General features: G+C 46.5%; 1 protein-coding gene across 1 annotated transcript in view; it reads right to left on the bottom strand.

Moving 5' to 3' along the window:
* ston2 (stonin 2) overlaps positions 1-18302 on the bottom strand; it is a gene marked incomplete at its 5' end in the record, with an annotated part of 21855 nt that extends 3553 nt beyond the window's left edge. Inside the window, 4 exons of the mRNA XM_080849555.1 lie at positions 1-1589; positions 11259-11426; positions 16346-16495; positions 18182-18302. The exon at positions 1-1589 is cut by the window's left edge and continues 280 nt beyond it. Coding sequence (XP_080705681.1) covers positions 1-1589; positions 11259-11426; positions 16346-16495; positions 18182-18302 — 2028 coding nt within the window. The remainder of the gene's footprint in view (positions 1590-11258; positions 11427-16345; positions 16496-18181) is intronic.
* Positions 18303-19179: the final 877 nt, after the last annotated feature.

Raw genomic sequence — 19179 nt, 5'->3', positions numbered from 1 at the left:
GGACATCACCAGCCAGGACTGCAGCTCCACTTCCGCGCCCCTGATGCTGGCCACCGTTCGCACTGTGAAGGGGAGCGTTTTCTCGGCGAACGCTGTGCGAAATTGCAACAGTTCGAACCTCCGCCCGATGGGAGGGTTGAAGGAAATTACTCGAGACTCTGCGAAATCCTGCTGGTCGACGGAGTGATGCAATCGGCATTCTCGGAGTCGGATCCAACGTGTTGTGGTGTTGGGGATAATATCCTGCCTCGACACGACTTCTTTGCCCTTCACCAGTACGTCGTTGAGCCCAATTCGGCAGGCTGGAGAACCGGAGGCAAAGACAAGCATGCTGACCCGGGTGAGAACCAGATGATTGAGTATCCGGCAGTCCCCTTTGGCCACCGTTCCGTAGAACTCATCTCGTACCTCCACAGCCACTTCCTCCTCGGAGAAGCTCACAGAGGGACAAGGAGTGCCCACATCTGCGGGCAATCCCACCAGCCGCTCCTGCAGTGCGTGTTTGAAGCTCAATAAGTCCTCATAATTCTTAGTCCCTAGCTTCACTAGCTGCTCCCTAGAGGGTAGGTGCACCACAGACACCTTGGGCTGGATCTTGCGCTTCTCCTTGTATACCACATGGTCTATGCTGAGGGTGTGCACGCGTCCGCTGTCATCGTAATTCTGCAGCTTGTGTTCGGACAGCTCGTGATGAGCGCCGAGCTGGAACTCCTTGAAGGGCTTCTCCAGGCCTCTCTCGTAGAAGAGCTTCAGGCACCCAGAGTCGCTCAGACGGACAAAGATGGGCCCCCAGTGCCGAGAGGACATGATGTTCTTCTTCTCTGGGATGCGAAGCAGCATGGGCCAGCCGTCCTGATCCGTCATGTGACTCGGCATGTATGCCAACCCGTCTTCGTCCTCTGCGTCGGCGGGGTCATCAGGCAGTGTGGGACTGGTGTAGCCGTCCGGGTCGGCGATCTGAAGGTTCCTGAGTGTATCAAGCTCATCTCTGGGGGAATCTCGACCCAACCCCTCATCCTCGCCACTGGGGTCAGCTACGGCGGAGAAGAGTAAGACTGATTCCGTCTGCAGATCAGAGTCGGTGGACTGAAAGAACGGCGAGCTGTACGAGAACAGTGGAGGGCTGTCCAGACAGGATCCGTTGCTCTGCGACTTCTTCACTTCCTGTTGGTCAAAGAAGGAGCTGAAGGGGTTGATGGGCGAGGGCAGAAGATCGGAGAACTCCTCGTCAAAGAAAGGGTTCTTCTTGCTGAAGGAAGTCTGGCTTTGGATCAGCGGACCAGGATCCAGCACAAAGCCAGGCTTGGTTCCGTCCGGAGTCAGATCCAAAAGATGGCGCTCCGCCGTCTGGTTCTGTGCCGAAGAGACGATCAGGTTGCTGTTAGAGTCCTGTAGGGGCGAGTGGTTGAGGTTATCCAGGTTCATCCGGGACGGGCGGTTAGACGGCTGAAAGTCGGACTCCTCGTCATCATCGAATGTGACCCAACTGGCAAACCGAGTGTTGGCTTGGCCATTTGTGTGCTTGTTGTTGGATGTCCAGTTTAATGAATCCATGGTTACTCCCTCATCATCTTGGAAGACAGAAGAACCTGAAATAAAAAAGTTGTTGTTTAAATACAGCTGAAAAAACAAGCTAGTTTTTCTGACGTTGTATGAAGTCTTCAGCTAAAAGTGCAGTAGGACATTTTGATTTTCAAAACTTTCCAGAAAAAACGGAAATGGCATATTTTACCCAAGTTACTCAAGTGATACCCTGCAATAACCACAGTCGTGTGGTTACTGGAGGACACACACACTCACAAGCGGACGTGCACACGTGCACACACACAAAAACATGAACACACAGTTTCCCATCCCTTATTTCTTGTTTCGATTGGTTTTACAAAGGAAGACATTTCAAGACTAAATCTATGGGCAAACCAAAGAGAAAGGACAAGGCTAAATCTATGGGGAGACAGAAGAGAAAGGTCAAACAAGGTAAAGGAGGAGTCTGTGATGCAGTCAACATTCTCACGAAACCCAACCATCAGACAAGCCTGAGCAAGTTCAGGATGGAGCAAGAAAGATAGATCACAATTAAACAACCTAATTTTCACACATAAAGTTACATAATAACACCCCACCACCACTCTCCTCTCTCTCTCTCTCTCTCTCTCTCTCTCTCTCTCTCTCTCACACACACACACCATGTGACCACAGTCTACAGGGTTTTGGTTTCATTAACAAAAGAAACTGCTGAGTCAAGAGCCTCCTTTTTCAGCTAACGTGCATCAGCAGTACCTACGCTCACAGTCGCTAGGGTAACACAATCACCCACTCCCAAGAGACACAGCAAAGTTCCCAGTCTAATGAGGCTGTTTTGTTTGTCAACATGTCAAGTGGAAAAATCGCCTTTTTCCAAAGTCCCTTTGTTTCCCTGAGTTCCTTTTGTTTTCCAAGCTGACCTAAAATAATCCACAAAAAGGCTGAAACAAAAGGTGTTATAAAAGTACCCTCCTGGAGCATCCAAAATTCTGAATGCTGTCAAAGACAAAACAAAGCCCAAAACGAGAACATCAATTCTCTTTGTGACTCGGATGCCTTTGTTGGCACTGAGATGCATGAAACTCAGCCTTGGTCTCGCTCTCCTCATTCCAACACTCTGAAAGCATCTCTCTGCAGCCAATTTAAAGATAGGGGGAACCAGAATTCACCTGTTGCTAGGCACCAGCACTCTCTACCTCAAACCCACTTTCTGCTACTGAAGAAAGAAGGAATTAAATTAAACTCCTCGGTCTCCACACAGAACCAAATGGGAGAGACAACGACAGAAACTGTAGCAGAACTACATGGTGTGGAATGGAAGCAGCTTCTTCTTGAATACGCATCCAAACACATCAAAACAGACAGTTGATCCTGTAGATGAACACACAAAATACAATAAAGATATTCTCATTGGAATATACGTACAATTGAGTGGGTTTTACTAGGTTGAAGAAACATTTGAGACTAGCATTCTGAGCTCCCCTAAGGCTGAAGATTAAGTGTATCTTCTTAGGTGCAATGCAGTCGATCTGTGCGAGACTGCACACAGCACAGGCTTGAGAGAATGCCATAGTACCTCAGACTGTGCAGTTTGTCAGTAGAACTGTGACCAACACCATCTGCACAGTTACATAGATATACTGAGTATGCTCTCTGACTTTCCAACAAAAATAAAAATAGATTTTTGTTAATATATGTGAATATTCTTTTTCTATTGAGCAAAATGTCCATCTGCGTTTGTTATACAGTATAAGACAGATGCTGAGTTTTTTCCTGTAACAAGACAGACCAGGGAAGGCTGTAAAGAGCGTGCTTGAGAGCCAAAGGCCTGAGGGAAGACTAACTGCGAAGTTCAGCACATCGTGTAAGGAGCACTTCCACAACAAGTTTCTTCAGGTTACAGAATAAAAACAACCCTTGGGACAGGGAGGTTGGGCAAAATCTTCTAAAAAGAAGAAGCCTGTCATGTCCACCTTACCTTGTGAAGTGGAGGAGGGCAACAAAGAAAATAGCTTTGAAAGGCTCACCTTTCACTCACACTGGAGTCCTGTTTGGCTGTGGCTTATGGGTATGGAATGGGGATCTTTACAGCGAGACTGAGCTGAGGACCCCGTGAAAAGCGAGTGACTGTTGCTAAGCGCTGGCTTATCTGAGCATTCAAACCAGAGCAACAATGTATTACAACCAAGCCCGGCTGCTGCGGGAAACAAGGAACTTAATCACCACAGCACAGAACATAGGAAAACCTCACTCTCTCAGGCACACACACACACACACACACACACTGACAAGTTTTCACTTCTCTTTCTCTCTCCCTCTCCCTCATGCACACACTGTCTCTCCTCTCTCCCCCCTCTCTAGCTGTCTTGTGTTCCACTTAGTAGAAATAGTTTGACAGTTGGGAGGAAGATTAGTGTAAGATGTAGTAATGCATTAGAAAGCACTGCACATTACCTTGACATATGAGCACAACCCTCTCACACATGACTTCAAAGAGGACACGACTCACATGGCCTCAATGATCCTTAATGTGACACTCTAACAAAGGCAGTAGGGTTCCATTTAAGGTCTAACCCTTTAACCAGGGATAGAGGCCCTGTCACAGCAGGCTGTGTGTGGGTGTGTGTGGGTGTGTGTGTGCGCGAGCTGGTGGTGTTAAAAGCAATAACCCCCTGCTGAATATTCCGGTCTGCTATCCTCATATACAACACACAAAAACACACACACATATCCAGAGAGAGACACACACAGATACAAGCAAACAGACATACATACACACACACAGACTTAATGACACCTCTGACAAAAGGCCACTTGCACCAACAGGCACTCTCAAAACACCCCACACTTCCCCCCTGCTAGCAGCACAGCAGCTACCAATCACAGCTCTCCCCCGCACATGGGAACTCACCGGTGGAGACGCCGCAGAGGTCCGGGAGCTAGTGAGACCGGCGAGCAAGTGAGCACGCACGAGAGAGAGAGAGAGAGGGGGAGAGCGTGAGCAAGGAGGCTTAATCCGGCCGTGTTCACCTCTGATCCATGGTGTTAGCGTTAGCGGTTGGTGGCCAGCCACGTGACCACCGCAGCCGCCCTGACGCCTACATACTTCAGGAGAAACATGTAGGTGCCTGTCTGTCGGATCGCCCTAGTTACAGGAAAGAGGCCGGCCCTAAACTCCCAAACAGGTAACACTCCATGCTGTTTGTTTATTGGCCACACCTTTACCAAACAGCCATTACAGATGCCCTCTGATAAATTATTAACTCTACTCTGGAAGATATAACACTATAATCAAATGTAGTAATTTAGTTATTACTGAAGTGCAATAGAGGGCTTGGGCAAACTAATGTTCATAACTTTATAGCAGGCAGCAGGTCTTTCATTCCCTTCTCTCTGTCTCTCTTTCTATGTCTAACTTTCTGTCTTTCTGTCTGTCTTTTACTTTTTCTCTCGCTGTCTCTCACCACTTTCTACATTCTCTATATCTCTGAGAGTCTTTCTGTGTTTGTCTTTTACCTATTTCTTTCTCGTCCCTCTCCTATCTCCCCCTTCTCTCTCTCTCTCCCCCCTCCTCTCTCTCCCCCCTTCTTTCTCTCACTCCCTTTACTCTCTCTCTCTCCTATCTCCACTGGCAGACAGGCAAAGTGTGCTCAGAGAGATTACTCTGCAAATACCAACATCTCCAACTCAGAATGGTGTAGGTGGCATGAGCCCTGAGAAAAACACACACAGTTTCTTGAGCCAATGTCATCATACACTGCTTAGGCTCCATTTAACAAACACACACACACACACACACACACAAACACACACACACACACACACACACACACACACACACACACACACACACACACACACAAACACATATACCGTACACGCACAGACACATACACTAACACACACACACATACACACTGTAACACACACACACACACACAAACACATATACACGCACAGACACATACACTAACACACACACACACACATACACACTGTAACACACACACAGACACACAGACACACAGACACACACACACACACACAAAGACACACACAAAGACACACACAGTAATAGAGCCTCTGACACTGAGGGCGAGGGACCCCGGTGAAGGATTCCTTCCCTCTGTCTGTGGAGCTGAGCAGGAGGGCATAGCTAATGGGGTTAAACATGTGGTCAGTCAACACAGCAGGGTCATGGGGTCTCAGACAGATTTAGGAACCAAATCAGCTTACTGCCCCTCAGGAAGTAGGTCCCGATGAAGACAAGTGGCAATGAAGGGATACTCAGTGCATATGTATGCATTTGGCCTGACATAAGCTGATGCAAAACAGTCCTTTATGCTCAATAAGTGCTACTTGCTAATTCACAACCTAATTACCCCCGACCTGCTTTTAAAAGGCTGACTGCTTTAAGGTCGGGGGAGGGGTGAGGGGTGAGTCACTGGGTGGGGCTGAAACCTGTACCCGCAAGCTGATGTTTGCCTTAGCAGTCAAGGTAAAGAGTTACAAAACACTTCCTGCAGAACCAGCCGTGAGTTTTGGTTTTCTTCCATAGAGATCAATGCCAAGAGCGCCCCTCAGCATCGTGACATGACGGGACATGATGCTAGCATCATCAGAAGGCTACCAGAGTGTTTTTTTGTTATCTTTTTTTCCATACAGTATCCCTTGTCATTTAACAAAAGATTACTTAAAATGGTGCCGTCAGTGATTCTAATCCTGTACACTTTTTTGTCAAATTCAGGGGTCTGCTCCTCAAGGTCCTCTGGCCATCCCTTTCTGTGAATCCACTCAAACAAACTCAACGCCAATCAACACATTACTGCAGGAGCACAGGAGGGAAGGGTGTAAATTGATTGGCTGCATAACTCAACCATCAACAACCTTTCGCCAGGATCGCGGACAGTCCCTTTAAGAATGAAGATGTCTAAGCAGGGCTACAGGACTCATGAGTTGCACCCCTCACGGACCCAACGACGGCCCCATCAGAGTGAGCTGGTGTCAGACACCTCAGACCCTCCTCCCTCCCTGCTCACAGCTCCCTCCGCATGCCGATATCTGTGGGCTGATGGCTGGGCCTCCCCTGCCGAGCCTCAGGGGAGAGGAAGGGCAGAGGTGGTCATTACGGCTCTGGGAAACCACAGCTGCTTGCATTAGTGCTGCAGCAGATGAAACTGGACCGTGCGCTGAGTGAAGGACGCAGGTGGAGGTCTCAGGGGGTGCCACGGCAGGGGTCAGAGGCATGGGAAAGGAAGCAATGTGTTAACTCAACAGCTACTGAAGACTCCACAGGTCCTCTCCCACAGGGCGAGAATATACCCTGTCCTGATGATCACTGACCTGATGTCAGCTACGTATGAATAGCAAGCTGTGCTTTAAAAGGGGAAAAGATTATTGGAGCACTGACAGTTCAAAGGCCTCATCACACGGATTCATCATTTCCTGATCTTCACTTATGTGAACGTATAGATAGCAAGCTGTGCTCTGAAAAGAGAAAATATTATTGAAGCACTGACAGTTCAAAGGCCTCATCACACTGATTCATCCTTTCCTGATGTTCACTTATGTGAACGTATAGATAGCAAGCGGTGCTCTAAAAAGAGAAAAGATTATTGAAGCACTGACAGTTCAAAGGCCTCATCACACTGATTCATCCTTTCCTGATGTTCACTTATGTGATGCCTCCATCTTAAAATGTCTACCAGGGCGTTTGGAGCTGCCCTGACGGTTTCAAAACTGGTTACCGACAGGATATGAATCAGTCTTCCAGGGAACCAGCGCCACCACAGAAATGCCCAGACACAAAGACAACAACTCTCTTCACGCTCTTCTCCTGTAATCTTATATGTGGCTTTTTTTCTGTGTGTGTGTGTGTGTGTGTGTGTGTGTGTGTGTGTGTGTGTGTGTGTGTGTGTGTGTGTGTGTGTGTATGTGTTTGTTTAGTGTGTGTATAGGTGTCGTGTGTGTGTATGTGGTTGTGTGTGTTTAGCATGTGTAAGTGTGTATGCGTGTAGAGTGTGTGCCTGTGTGTTTAGTGTGTGTGTGAGGGTGTATGTGTGTAGAGTGTGTGCCTGTGTGTTTAGTGTGTGTGAGGGTGCATGTGTGTAGAGTGTGTGTCTGTGTCGTGTGTGTGAGTCCAGTGTGTGTGTGTGTGTGTCCAGTGTGTGTGTGTGTGTCCAGTGTACCCTGTCTCTCCCCACCTGTCAGCTCTATTAGTTCTGCTTCAGTCCCCAGAAGAGCATCGCCATGAGCCACAGCTGCAATCCACAACCACTGAGCCATAATCCAGCCTGACGGAGCTGCACACACGCCATCACTGCAGACAACGCTCTACGCCACACTACACACATATATTGCACACACACACACACACACAAACATGCGCACACACACACTGCGATGCCAGGAATTGTACCTAAAGCACAGTGTTGGGTTTACTTTATGACCATCCCCTTATGAGAACCCCATGAGCTAATAATAGCATAACTTCATTACTTGTTTGCAGTGGAATTATATATTATTTATGGCAAGAGGCTAGATTCTTAGGTACAATAAAGTACTTCCAGGATTTATACAGTAGTGGCTCAGGTCCATCAATAGTTTTCTCTGCCCGTTCATAAGCTTGTACTCCTCTATCTAATAGCAATAGCTACCTGCCTTGAAGTACTGTTGCTGGTAATCTAATCAACTATGATTCGCCGAAGCATGAAATAAACTATACTCTCATTTTATCAGTGTTTAATCTGCATCATGCATCATACATAAACGTAGCCGTGTCCGCTAAAGTATACTTAGAACTTAACACTCTCTCTCTCACACCCACACCCACACACACACACACATCAAAAGGCCATATTCCTGCACTACTCCTACACCCCCTTCCTCCAACCCATGTGGGATTCCCTCAGGACCAATGCGCCTGCTTCACTCCCATGTTAATGTCTTTTAAAGTATCTGTACCCTAAAGCACAATTGAACACACACACGCGCGCGCACAAACACACTTGCACACACACACACACACACACACACACACACACACACACACACACACACACACACACACACACACACACACACACCCACACACACACACACACAAACACACACCCCAGAAGAGAGAGACTCCGAGTGTCTTTCCTGTCTTTGGCATAACGTCAGACATGGACCCCCGCTTGTTAATGCCGGCGCTCACACATCAAGGCTGTTTGTGTGTGGGGGGGAGTCGTACGTACACGGGCTATTAGGGAGCAGCGAACCGCTCCGCCAAGCCCACCACACCCACTTCCTGTCATCCTCATGGCTGCTTTGTCATGCGTGATTACTTAAGACTGCCTGAGTACACCAGAATGGTTACTGAACAGGTCCACACACACACACACACACACACACACACACACACACACACACACACACACTAATACACACACACCCAGACACAGATGCACGAATGCATCTTGAGGAGGTCCCTAGGATCCTTAAGGCCAGGAAATGGTTTTTCCATATTTACATTATTATTATTGTGTAATATATGTTACGATCCTGCCAGTGAGCAGCTGACTGTGGGTCAGGTTCGGCCCGGATTTGGGCCAAGGCCAGGCTCTGACGTAAGCAGATCGAACAGGTGGATCCCAGTCAGACCCCAATAAGGACCTCTGTACTACTGCATTTATTGGGGTATGATGCACTGTAAAGCAAATAAATCTGCAAAAGCAACAGTTAATTCAAGGCCTCAGCATTTGGTGCCCACTATTAGGGTTTGGTGCCACTCTGCCAGGGCGATATTAGGGTTTGGGGCCACTCTGCCAGGGCGATATTAATGTTTGGTGTTACTTTGGCCAGGACGATAATAGAGTTTGGTGCCACTCTGCCAGGGCGATATTAGAGTTTGGTGTCACTTTGCCCAGGACGATATTAGAGTTTGGTGCCCATTCTGCCAGGGCGATATTAGAGTACGGTGCCAACTCTGCCAGGGCGATATTAGAGTTTGGTGCCCACTCTGCCATGGCGATAATAGAGTTTGGTGCCACTCTGCCATGGCGATAATAGAGTTTGGTGCCACTCTGCCAGGGCGATATTAGGGTTTGGTGCCCACTCTGCCAGGTATATATTAGAGTTTGGTGCCAACTCTGCCAGGGCGATATTAGAGTTTGGTGCCCACACTGCCAGGGAGATAATAGAGTTTGGTTCCCACTCTGCCAGGGCGATAATAGTGTTCACCTGAGGCCTTTCATTTCGTTTGTGCCATAGTTTTCTCAGCAGGATGGTTTGGAGGGGAGAGAGGAAAGCTGCTGCATCGTAATAAATAAAACTAGCCAGCACAGACCACCTCGCCCTTCTCTTCCTCCTCCCTCTGTCGCCATAGAAACGGCAGATTCAGTGAATCACTGTCTGTGGGGAGAGGTGGAGTGGGAACAAGGACACGTCGGCCATGAGAGACTCAGCGGGTGAGACTCCTGACTCTCCTCTCTTTTCTCCTCTCTTCTCTTCTTTCCTCTCCTCTTCTCTTGTCTTGTCTTTTCTCCTCTCTTCTCTTCACTTCTTTCCTCTCCTCCTATCTTCTCTTCTCTTTTTTTCTTCTCTTCTCTCCTCCACTCCTCTCTGTCCTACTCCTATCGTCTCTCTGAGTCTGCTCTGTCTCTTTGCTGCAGCTACACACAGCAGCTGAGGTGTTGTGTTACCAGTGAGAGTGTCCTTAGCAGGGGAGATATCCCTGTGCCGTAGACCATCTATTATTCTCATTCCATGACCTTCTGTGCTGTGTCTTCCTTTCTACATTTCCTGGCCCTTAAAGAGCACAGACTGTGGTGCAATGCTGTGTCCCATTAAAAGACCTGTGTGTGTGTGTGTGTGTGTGTGTGTGTGTGTGTGTGTGTGTTTGTGTGTGAGAGAGAGACAGAGAGAGAGACAGAAAGAGAGAGAGAGAGAAAGCAGTGTTCTTCCTGTGAGTCTGCCTAGAGAATATCTGTCTCAGTATTAGCTGTCATTTGGGGAGAGGTCAGTGCTGAACTAGACTCCACATCTGTAGCCTCTCCACTCCAGCAGGGAGTAGCCAGGCTCAGTCACGCTTGGCCCAAATGTGGGCTTGTGCTGGACCACATCAGCAGCCTCTCATCATCCTCCTTGCTCCAGAGCCCCTCCTAATTGGGCCCTATCTAGGACAGAACCCAATGCTCTTCACTAACAGGGAGTGTCTGACCACAGAGGCGCCATGTGCCAAACAGCTGTGTGAGCAGATCTCAAGAGGATGATAACAACCAACCCACACACACACACACACACACACACACACACGTCTGCCTACTGATGTTGACTTTTGGGGCGTGAGTGGAGTGTGTGTGTGAGTGTAAGTGAGTGAGTAACCATGTATGTGTGTGTATCACATTTACCATGTGTGTGTGCATATGTGTGTCATCATATATTTAGCATAAGTGTGTGTCAACATATATTTAGCCTGTGTGTGTGTGTGTGTGTGTGTGTGTGTGCATGTGTGTGTGTGTGTGCGTGTGTGTGTGTGTGTGTACGGGACTCAGGAGTGTGGTCGTGGCAGGCTCGGGGGGCTTGAGGGGAGGTTGCAAGAGGAGGCCCCCATGATTAGGGAACTCTGCTCCTCTGACTGTGTGCAAGAGTGTGTGTGTGTGTGTGTGTGTGTGTGTGTGTGTGTGTGTGTGTGTGTGTGTGTGTGTGTGTGTGTGTGTGTGTGTGTGTGTGTGTGTGCATAAGGGACTCACTTGAGGAGTGTGGCCGTGATGGGCTCTCTGCGTTGAGAGAGGGGAGGTCACAGGAGGAGGCCCCCATGCTTAGCGAGCCCTGCTCCTCAGACTGGGTGGTCCAGCTGCTTTCAGAGGGGGGCACCACACTCCAGAAACTGGCAGAGGAGCAAATGCTGTACCTGGGACCTACGGGGAGATGGGGAGGTGGGGAGGATGGGGGGGGTACATCAGAGAGGAAGAGGAGATGCGAGGAGAGGAGAGGAGATTCCGAATACATCAGAGATAGAAGGAGGGAGAGAGGGATAGAGAGAAAGAGAGGATACATCAGAGATAGAAGCAGGGAGAGAGGGATAGAAAGAAAGGAAACCTCAGAGAAAGAAGGAGGGAGAGAGGGATAGAGAGAAGAAGATAGTAAGAGAGGGAGGGTGAGTAGAGAAGAGAGGCAAGTTGAGAGGGAGAAAGACAGGAAGAGGTGGAGAGAGGGAGAGAGGGAGAGAAACAGAAGTGTTGAATATGTTATAATGATATAATTTGAATATGTTTGCTCACACAAATGCACGGACATGCATGCACACAAATATACATACTAACACATACATTCTTACAAACAGTAGACACACAAAAACATGTGCACACATATTAATAAACACAAACTCTTCAAATCACAGTTACAAGGGTTACCAGTCACTCACACACAGAGAAATACAATCCGTGCAACCTTACAAATAAATACATACACACACTCACACAAACAAAGTCATACACACACAAACAAAAGTACACACACACACACACATACACACACACACACACAATTAAGTCTGCACAGCTACACAAGTGCTTATGTTCTAGACTAATGAGCAGGTGTTGATCATTGAATTATGAATTGCGCCTATTAAATATTCACTCGGGGGACTAACAGCGCTTTGGCAAACGGATTAGACATCAAGGATGAGGTAGGGAACGCCGGGAACGCCGGGAATGCTGATAGGGATCCGACCCATCACAACAGCGGGGGCAATCAATCAGCTCAATGATTTTAATTAGCCGTGTTATAATTACCGTCTGAGGGGCCATTACCTCTGCTTACAATGGCTGTGGAATAGCTCGCAATCTGCCAGTGCGCTTACCCTGGCAAAGACAAATATTTTACAGAGACTTCAAAAACAATGTGAGCTCATACACACACAGACACACAGACACACACACACACACAGACACACAGACACACACACACACACACACACACACACACACACACATACACAATTTTAGTGCATGCAGCGCTCATCTCATGGTTAACAGTAATTGAGTGTGACATAAAAGAAAGAAAACATTTGAATGGAATTGTTCTGCCTTCTAAACAGATTTCGGAGTACACCCTTGGCACAGTGAGTGCACTGGCAACAGGAATGTGTATTTGGACGTACGGCAAACAAAAGCATCACAACAGATCTTTCCTGATGCAGCCCTCTACCTTTCAATTTGACCTTAGAACGGGGGGAGGTGGGGTTCAAAACACTGCAATATAAAGAATGTATCTGTATTGTCTGTTATATTCAAAGCAAATGGCTACAGCATACAGGCTGAACATACCACCAACCTTAACCTGTATGTACCTTTATGTGTTGCACTGCATGTTCCCTTATAGTACTGAGGTAAGCTGAAGTAGATTTAAGCCCAGAACTAAACATGTGTTGCGAGAAAAAATAGCTACAAGACAGACAAATGAGTAAACTACAAAGTATCAGCATCACCTGCACTAATGAGTACAACGTATCTTAACAATGAAGTAACTTATTAGTGCGCTTTCACCTCAAACACTGCCTTATTGAGTGACATCAAACCTACTTCTCACAGCGCTCAAAAACCTCCCCCTGTCCTAGTGGAATGTTCCCTGTTCAACAGGCCCGCCTGCGTTCTCGGAGTTTGGAACCCTCCCACTGCTCAGCTGCTCACGAACACACCATATACACGGTCCTTTAGATTTATCCTATAGATATGCAGACATTATCGCGGTGTCAAAACAAAACAGGCAGAGAGTTGATCATAATTCGCAAGTATGTAACTCTAGGGTAGTAGATAATTTAGCACAATCTTTTGCTAAAGGTTTAAATCCGGACAGGTTGAAGCATTCACTTTTAGATGAGAAGCTATAAGGTCAAACTTCAGAGAAAAGAAATCCCATTTTCGTAAGTGTATTCTAAGCTCTTCAAGCGATGATCAGATGGCTTACATGTAATGCAGGACCTGATATTTCTGCATTGTTTGCCCTCTCAATAAAATACTTGGGTTGTTTTAGGCTTCATGTCGATAAGAAGTGTTATAAAAGGGCTGTGGTAAATATGTCATCAAATGGTACATGCGTGACTCAAATGTACAGTATGTTGACTCACATCGGGCAGAGACATACCTGACTAAATTCACCTGTAAACTCTAAACTCACCACAGAGGCTCAGCTCAATGATGTGAAATCGTACGGCGACGGCATCCAGGCATGACTCAAGCCAATCTGTCCATATTTCATAAAACAACCGAGGCTTAGAGCAATGCATGAGTCTACACATGCACACGCACACACACACAAATACACACACACAACTACACACATACACACACTCTCTCTCTCTCACACACACACACGCAAACAACTACACACACACATATACACACTCACACACACTCTCTCTCTCTCACACTACAAGACAGGAGAGTACACGTCAACATCTCACATTCGATTTCCAAAATGATTGTGAAGCTTTGCGAACTGATTACATCAACTCTGGAGATGTTTATACAGATGACTTTTCATCCTTCTGGCAATCCAATACAACAGTTTCATAACGGCATTCATTTCCTGATCACACTAAGGACAAATGCAATACCACTCAAGCCCTCGGCAACACAAAGCCACACAGACAAATCAGGAACGCCAGCTGATTTATTACAATCACCATGGCAACGTGAGGTTTTCCTCTGCACTCAGATTGCTTCAGCTGCCTTGAGACAACTGATGCCACCGACAACCATTAGCTTAATTACTTGTTGATGGACAAATCAGATCTGTCTGAAAGAGCATCTTTGCATTAGCTGCAGTTATATGAAGCTACTGAACCACATCACCACACCACATGAACACAATCAGGGTTTAATATAGCTGCGAGCAGCGATGAGGGGGCCAAGCATCCCAGATGGGCATAGTTGCCATGGAAACTTCATGTCATTGTGACAAGGGCATGGCTGTATGCACTCACAGCAAGTTTCATGTCAATTGACCTAGAAGGCCAATTTTGAACTTTTGTGAGAATATATCCAAAGAATATATCATCTGTTTGTGACTGCTGGAATCTTTTGAAGTTTTTTGATTAAATCAAATAATCCACATAAATGGGGTTGACAAGTTGCTATGTTCGATCCTTAGGATCTCTATGATAACACCATAAAAACAGACATACCAACCACTTTTATAAGGCCAGCACATCAAAAGGTATTAGGAAAAATATTTTTTTGCTCATTGCAGCACAAACACACCTCCCATTGGTGACTCTAGACTGCTCAAGCACAACCATGAAACTGGGCGAAAATAATGAAGGCGCCAAATTTCAATGAATATTATTATTATTTACCATACGGTTCTAGCCATAGACTCCAATGTAAGAAGAAAAAAAGATATGAACACATTGTTTTGTCTTTGCTCCAACGTCTCTGGAAGCCTTATTGATTCTGACACTAAAAGTGCATGCCCCAGACCCACCCTTTAATTATCTGATTATGGCAGCAGATGTTGCTCGCTCTCATGTTCTGAGGTTATGTATTTGTTTTAGGGTGTAGATGGGCCAACATGCTCATTAAACAGAACAATTAGCCACCATGCAGCCCATCAGACACATCCGATCTTGCAAGAACTAGTCTGACACAAAAGATTTCCTGTGAAGTGCCGGCACACCCCTCCCTGATCTGCGTCTCAATCCAACCCATCGGTAGACAAAGAGGAAATTGCTATGCTGAGACCACTCAAGGGGCCAAAATCTCTGATTTATTGCTCACAAAAGGGTAATTATGTGTTTGTCGAGTCTGCGTATGACTTGGTTAATCTTGCCCATGTATAACAGATCTCATGCATACTCCGTTGACTACACTACAAAGGCATGCAGCAGAGAGGCTGTGTGTGTGTGTATGTGTGTATGTGTGTGTGTGTGTGTGTGTGTGTGTGTGTGTGTGTGTGTGTGTGTGTGTGTGTGTGTGTGTGTGTTTCCTCACATTTTGGATTTTGCCTTTTGGGACGGACTGAAAATCTGGACAGACCTGTGGGCTGTGCACCATCAGATGGAAGTGAAGTAGACACGAAAAGAGTGGATAGGATGAAGCATGTGCGTTAGAAAGTTGAGCTTCACCTAAAAGCCATTTTGTAAGGCTTTATCTGTTCATTTCTCGCAGGCATTTACCAGACATTGCTACACTGCTAATACAACATGAACCTCAAAAAGGATTTGAGAAGTTTACACCTTGATAAACTTAAATCTATATGCTGGAATATGGTCACTGACATAAACAAACCAATGAGAGCAGTTTTGATAAGGTTGTTATTCCTATCTTCGTGCCGTTCGTTTGTCTGTCTGTTAATTTGTTTGTCAGCAGGATTACACAAAAACTATCAGGTTTCATGAAATCTAGTAGAGGGGTGTAGCGCTAGCCACATTAGAACCCATTCAATGTTGTGGCAGATCCCAATCTCGGGGCTGATCCACAAATTCATTTTCACTTTCGTTAACATTGGGAGAGCATTTAGCCTTGGTGGAGGTCGGAGCCTTCGTAGTCCCCTTCTAGTTTGATTTGAGATCCTGCTTCCCCACCCTGCATTTCTTCTAACTACTTCTGCTCCAAACCCACCTTGGTATAATCAGTACAGCCGTTTCAATGCTTTTGATCATCTAAATCAGGTATGTTCAGGTAGGTTGAATCAAAGGTGCCAAAAACCAGCTCAGGAATGCAGAGAAGAAATCAATGACAAACATGCATACTAGGCGGCCCAGTAGCAGCATTGACAACCACCGGTCCACACACATCATCAGTGCTTCAGACTGTTCGTTACACCTGTGCCATACCTTTTACCTGCAACGGGGGCGGAGGGGGGGAGTAGGACCAGGGCTTCTCCTCAAACTGGACCCAGGAGCTGGAGTGAGGGGGCTGAGCAGAGGTGGAGGAGTTTGAGGTGGGCTGGGCGCCGTCAGGCAAAGGCAGGCCACTCTCCTCATCTGGAAGGAAAGGGGACAAAAAAAAAACTGCGGTTTAAAATCCAAGAAAACAAATACGCTCATGCGCGAGCACACACAACACCAACACACCACAGCATAACACAAAGCACTTTATATTATACACACACACACACAGACACACACACTGGGAAATACCTACACACAACCTGCCTATTCCAGCGCTAACACACCAAAGCTCGCAGGACTTAATATCACAGACACACACTGTCAGATCACAACACAGTATATGCCCAGTGCAGCGCTGCTCCACCTCTGAGTTACACAGTGGTGATAATGTACTCTAATAGACACTTACACACACATACAAACACTTACACGCACATACACACACACACACACTTACACGCACATACACACACACAGACACACATACATGCACAATTACACACACACACACACACACACACACACACACACACACACACACACTAACACACACACACACACACACACACACACACACAGACACAGACACACAGACACACACACACACACACACACACACGCACATACACAAACACGCACATACACACACACACACACACACACACACACACACACTTACACAAACACACACATACACACACACACACACACTGACACACACACACCATGCCCATTCCACCATGAGCAATAGGCAGCAGGGAACAGGGGGAATGTCACAGGAGAGTGATAACTCACACCAATACACCAACACACACTCTGACATACGCACATGCACGTATGCAAACACACACACACACACTCACACACTCAAACACACACTCTGACATACATACGAGCTTCCCATATCCACTCTAGCACTGCACAAGCTCTGGGTAGCAGTCACAGTATCTGGGAACGCAATAACACACCCTTACACACAGATACACACACATGAACACACACACACGAAAATAAAATTGACAATAAAATTGTCTCTAGGTGCTTTACAGAGCCCAGGGCCTGAACCCCTTTAGAGCAAGCATAATGACGACAGGGGCAAGAAAAAACTCCATGTTAATCAGGAACAAAACTTGAAGATAACCTTGGAACACAAGGGGGGGGGGGGAGCATGCTAGCATACATGTGGTAAATGTACACAATTCATACAAAAATAACATGATATATGATTCGTACAAAATTGATAGTGGATACAGTGTGCTGATAGGTTACTATAACAAGGGTTAGTACAGTAATGGAACAGAAAACGATGTCGATGGTGGCAATTATTTATAAGTAAAGCTATCACAGAGTATGAAGGGGAATAAGTGCATGACAGTGTGGTGGGGGTGGGTAGGTATAGGGCGAGGGTTTTTGCAAGTAGGTCAGGTGGAGAGACTACAGTACCATCCCGCAGCGAAGATGGTCTAGATAGACATAGTCTAGACTAGGAGTGGAAGAACTAATACACTAACACACATCAATGTGCACCATCACACTAACGCACACGAACACCCTGCATGACCAGACAACAGCCCAGTCCATGAACTCCAGTCTTAGTTTATATAATTACTAATTATTATTGCTCTGAGATCAATAATGAACCGACTGGCTTGTGTCAGTTTAGTTCTCTTATGAACACCAGCGCCAGAACCATACAGCCCTGGATCTTGTAAACAAAAGAGGCCCGTACCCGTCTGCGGATCTTGTAAACACCAGAACCAGAACCATGGTGGCCCGTACCTGTCTGCGTATCCTCATCTGGATGGGAGGAAAGGTCGTCACTGAAGGCCACCCAGCCTGGCCGAGCTGTAGAGCTCCGGTCACAGCTCCTGTCACTGCTGCTGCTACTGCTGGTGGCCATAGCCCACTGTCACTGCAGTCAGGAAGGAGGGGGCACCCAGACACGGGTGGAGTGTGTGTGGGGAGGGGGAAGGGGGGGATGTCAGAGCTCACTCCAGAGGCTTCTCACATTCCATGTGCACCTGGACAGGTGGAAGACAGGCCAACCCATGCAGCCGAAGGGGGCGGAGAGAAGAGAGAAGGAAACGGGAGGGAATTAAATATCATCAAGTGAATACATCCAGGAATATATACATACATAAATGCCTGTGGACAGACACAGGTGTTAAAAAGCAGGTAGGCCAACTCTTAGATTATCGCTTATCCAACAATGTGAACGAACATTACTGGGAAATGGTGGGATTATTTCAGAAGGTTTGTTCAGAATATCTGGACACTAAGGCCTATAAACAGTAGGCTCTTCACACAACTAGGGATGCACCAATACTGACACCAGTATCAGGTCTCGGGCCAATATTGTGCTCATATACTCTGATACCACTGTTTTGTTTACACAGAAAGTTTTATGTTTATTTCTGGTTGGAAATAGCCTTCTGTTTTATTTTAACAACCAGATACAATCTGAAAATCTGTCTTCAAATTCATTGCATTTTGATGGCAATTGTTATTATTATGGTAGAAATATTTTATTACCTTATTAAGTACTTTTATCGGTACTCTGTACATGTACTTGTATTCCGTTTAACAAATAAAGTATCGGTACATTCCAACTCACAACCCCTTGTTCAGCACCTGTTTCAGAGTGTGTTTCTCCAGAAAAAGTATTTCAAGTGGACACTTTTTGTCAGCACAAATTGTTCTTGTAAAGGGCCATCAAACTGACACTCTGAAGTATTCCTTTAAGGTTCAGCAAACAGCCATTCACCAAGGACTTGTAA

This window comes from Sprattus sprattus (assembly GCF_963457725.1).
Source record: "Sprattus sprattus genome assembly, chromosome: 13".
Lineage (NCBI taxonomy): Eukaryota > Metazoa > Chordata > Actinopteri > Clupeiformes > Clupeidae > Sprattus > Sprattus sprattus.
The sequence above is the reverse complement of the archived record's forward strand: the minus strand, read 5'-3'. Positions and strand labels throughout refer to the sequence as shown.